The sequence below is a fragment of the Lissotriton vulgaris genome, unplaced genomic scaffold (genome assembly GCF_964263255.1).
Source record: "Lissotriton vulgaris unplaced genomic scaffold, aLisVul1.2 SCAFFOLD_8825, whole genome shotgun sequence".
In the NCBI taxonomy this organism is placed as follows: Eukaryota; Metazoa; Chordata; class Amphibia; order Caudata; family Salamandridae; genus Lissotriton; species Lissotriton vulgaris.
The window spans coordinates 28,540-32,469 of NW_028243018.1; the positions used below are offsets into that span (position 1 = coordinate 28,540).

A 3,930-nucleotide genomic window follows, 5' to 3' on the forward strand; every position below is an offset into this window, starting at 1 on the left:
ATTACCCCGAGGCCCCTAGAGATCGAGAGATGGGCAACAGAAGAATCGCCTGCCGAAGAAGGTGCTGACGGTGCGAGAGAAAAGCAGCAGGGTCGGACGAGAGTGAGTATAATAAGGGTCATGCGTTGTCAGATTGCGGTGTTTTGTGTTGTATCTGTATTGTAATGTCATGCGGAGCTGAATGCCTGTAGTGTGAATGAGGGAGGGTTGTGAGCGCGCGCAACCTGGTGAAAATCTTAAGTTCAGAGAAGAGCTTAAGTGGTTCGGGTGTATCGAACATCCAGAGTAATTGTCGACCATTGTAAAGGGGGTCATGAGGTACCATTGATCGCCCGCAGGACCGTGATAGGGGGAACGCAAGAGTGAGTGTATCGGTAACGGACGCAGGTCGGAAGTTACTGTGTGTAAGTAACCTATCAGTCCAGGCGATTGTCTGGCACGGAAAGACATTTCGTCAGTTAAGGTGACAATTACAGTTAGACTGTGGGCGTACAGTCAAGGAAAGTGATCGTTTGGTCGGAAGTAATCATTTTTCAGAGTATGAATGGGACGCATGCATGACCGGGAGACGAGCTGAGAGAGGAGTGGAACTGCTGCGAAGGGGAGACGAGTGACGTCAGAGAGAGCCGCGCTGTGATAGGCCGGTTGGTGTGAAGCCGCGCTGTGATAGGCCGGTTGACGCGAACCGCGCTGTGATAGGCCGGTTGGTGTAAAGCCGCGCTGGGATAGGCCGGTTAGAGAGAGCCGCGCTGGGATTGGTGGATTGTCATCAGGAAGTAAACGAACGCTGGGAAATAGGAAAAATTGTAGATTTTGAACATGAAGTGTTTTAAATGCTTGAGAGCGATCTTTAAGAGAAAACGGAGAGAATCTTATTACGGGGAAGAGGCCCCGCCAGAGGGTACACCAGCTCATTATATGGCTACGAATGTTGGGTTGCATACTATACTGTTGCTTGCTACTTGGAGTAAGATTACAGAAGGGAACGAGGAACTGACTTTTCCGAAATACGGAACGTTTAGATTAGAAGTGTTGCACCAGCTAAAAGCAGTTATGTCTTCATTGAGACCTTTGCCTAGACCAACACAGTTTGAGGCCCTTAATGCGTGGATTAGGGCGGCACACGACAGGAATCAGAACAGGCGTCAAGAAAGGGTGAGACGATCAGTAAGAGCAGTAAAAGATGCCAAATGGGATGGAGAAGCCAAGAAATGGAGGGTACAGACTATTGAAGTGGATAAGTTGTACCCAGTGAGAGAGGTTACAGGGGAACAGAGAACCCCAGAGGAGGATGATGAGAGCGAGTCAGAGGATGACCTAATAAGTAGGTTGTTGATAGACAGACCGCCTCCGTACAATAGAGAGATGGAAGGTATCGAGCTCCCAAGGGAAGATAGGGTTGGCATAGAAGAGAATAGACCACTCTCTATAACGGATTGGGAACCTACCAAAGGTGAGAAAACACCTCAACCTAGTCCTGTACAGAGGGTAGTCGGAAGGTTTGTGGTGCAGAAGGTGCCAGCAACGGAGCGTGTTGAGTCTAATGGACTGCCAGATGCTCTTCAAGTACCTGTTACCATAGGTCCTATAGTGTCGGTTTATAACCCAGAGAAAGTGCGAGAGGAGGAACAGGTACGGCTAGACAGAGAAAGGGCTGAAATGGAAAGAAGGAACAACATGACAAATGCCTGGAGGCAATTGCCAGGACCGAGAGAATGGAGCTCCCCATTGGATTCAGCAGTGGATCCCATAACAGAACAGGGGGGTCAGAGAGGACCGATGGATCTGAGAGGACCACGGCCGAAATCCTTTAAGGAGTTGAGGGCTGACTTGAGGGAATGGGATGCTGCCACAGAAAAACAGAGTAACAGGTCAAGAGCGGAACCTGAATGGGGAAGTCGATGCAAGGGGACATTGTCTCACTGCGGGGCTAGCGAAAGCGGTCAGGAGTGGGACGGTAAGAGTCAGGAGAGTAGAGGAGCTACCCGTCATATACACGGTGGAAGTAGGCAGGAGCGAGAAGATAGAAGTACAGGGTGTGGAGGGACGTCTCGTCTCATTCACAGTGAGGGAGACCGAAGGACGCAAGAGTACAGGGATAGCTTTAAGTGCACCCTTCATGCACCTGGCGACAACGTACAGCATTGGGATCGCGGGAACATGGGGAGCCACGAGGTGTCTCACCATGCGTCAAGCGATCATGGGCAGGAGCAGGATCGCGGGAACATGGGGAGTCGCGAAGGGTCTTGCCATGCGTCAAGCGATCATAGACAGCAGGGGAATTGCGAAAGCATGGGGAATAATGGAGTGTCTTACCATGCACCTAGAGAAACCAGGCAGAATGGGAAATGTGGGACTTTGGGGAATAGAGAAGTGTTTCACCATACACCAAGAGAGGATGGAACTGCATGGGACTTGGAGAGATGGGAGCATAGGAGGACTCCCCATAACACGCCTGAGCCCAGACGCAGGACACAGAGCTGTGATGGGAGAGACGTAAATGGGCTCTCTAGAGACAGCACACTGAAAGCTGTGATAAAGGCAAAAAGGCTCGATTTGACCAGTTTAAAATCTGATCTGGACGAGATAATAGATGGTGCGTTGCCTTTAGAAAGGATTGACATGTTCGAGCAAGATGAGTTACTGTTTATAGCAAAGGACATTACTCGAAAGGCAAGAGCAACTCACGAGAAATTGTCTGAACTGTCAGACAAGTATATGGTAGACTTGTCGAGAACAAAGGTATTACAGGGTAACCATAGGTTGCATTATTCAGATCAGGACCTGGATGAGAGAAGGACAACTGGATTAAAAACACACATAAGGGAACTGATCACAGGAATAAGAGCATGGAGAGATCTGGATAAATGGGAAGAAAGGTGGTCCAAGAAAGGGACTGTCAGGCGGAGAGAGATTGTGATGTCCCCGGAGGGAGGGCCACTGCGGATGGAGGCATTCCCTTTGCGAGAAATAGCGAATGGGAGTTATGTACATGTGCCCTGGAGTAGGGGAGATTTGGCTGCGTTTACAAATTCATTTCCAAAGTTAAGGGAAAATCCTGTAGAGTGGTATAAACAGGTAGAGAGGTTTGTCAAGATTTCGAAAGTACTGTGGATTGATTTGAACACTTTGTTCGACATTGTGGTCCCAGGAGACTTGTGGATAGCACGCAAAGTTAGTGTTGAATGGCCCACAGCAGAACCAGAAAGAGATGCCCGTACTAATGGACCGTCAGAAACAGTAATGACAAAATATGAAAGGGTGATGACATGGCTGAAAGAGAAGGTGCCACCGCAAGATATAGATTGGGTGAAAATAGACCGAACTAGACAGGAACCCAAGCAGACAGTCCATGAATTTTATGAGCGATTGCTGAAAACGTTCAAACAATACAGTGGATTAGATGTAATGGATCCCAAAGACATAGGACAGTTTGTATCGAAGTTCGTTTTGGGGTTGAGACCTGATATTTGTTTGATGATTCAGCAACACTTAATTTGTTGGCAAAACAAACCATTGGATGAAATTTTGAGATACGCAAGGTATTGCAGTGATGAAATAGATTCCAAAGCAAAGAAACTTAAGGAGAAGCTGATGATGGTTCAGGTGCAGTCGGCTGGAAAGGGTGGACAGCAGCAACAGGGAACAGGGACGATGGGAAGGAGATCAAATAGTCAGAATAGGGACAACGAGGAAAATCCGAGACCTAGAATAGACTTTGCTACATTGAAAAAGACGACAAAGTGTCACCAGTGTCACCATGTGGGACATTGGAAACGCGAGTGTCCCTATAACCCTGAAAACGGAGATCTGGAAGTAGTAGAGGAGGAAGTTCAGACCGTTCCAGTCCAAGGGGTGACAGTACCAAAGGGTAAGGTGGCCATAGGGGGGACTTCGGCTCCTCAAGCTCAGTTCCCGCAACCACCAAAG

The 3,930-nt window shown here is 48.5% G+C and overlaps 1 protein-coding gene across 1 annotated transcript; it reads left to right on the plus strand.

Moving 5' to 3' along the window:
* Nucleotides 1-2,292: 2,292 nt before the first annotated feature.
* Nucleotides 2,293-3,455, plus strand: LOC147668756 (uncharacterized; the record flags this gene model as incomplete). The annotated part of the gene is made up of 1 exon (XM_086948455.1): nt 2,293-3,455. A coding segment is annotated over exon 1 (1,163 nt), but the record flags the coding sequence as incomplete, so codon positions are not given.
* Between the last annotated feature and the right edge of the window lie 475 nt (nt 3,456-3,930).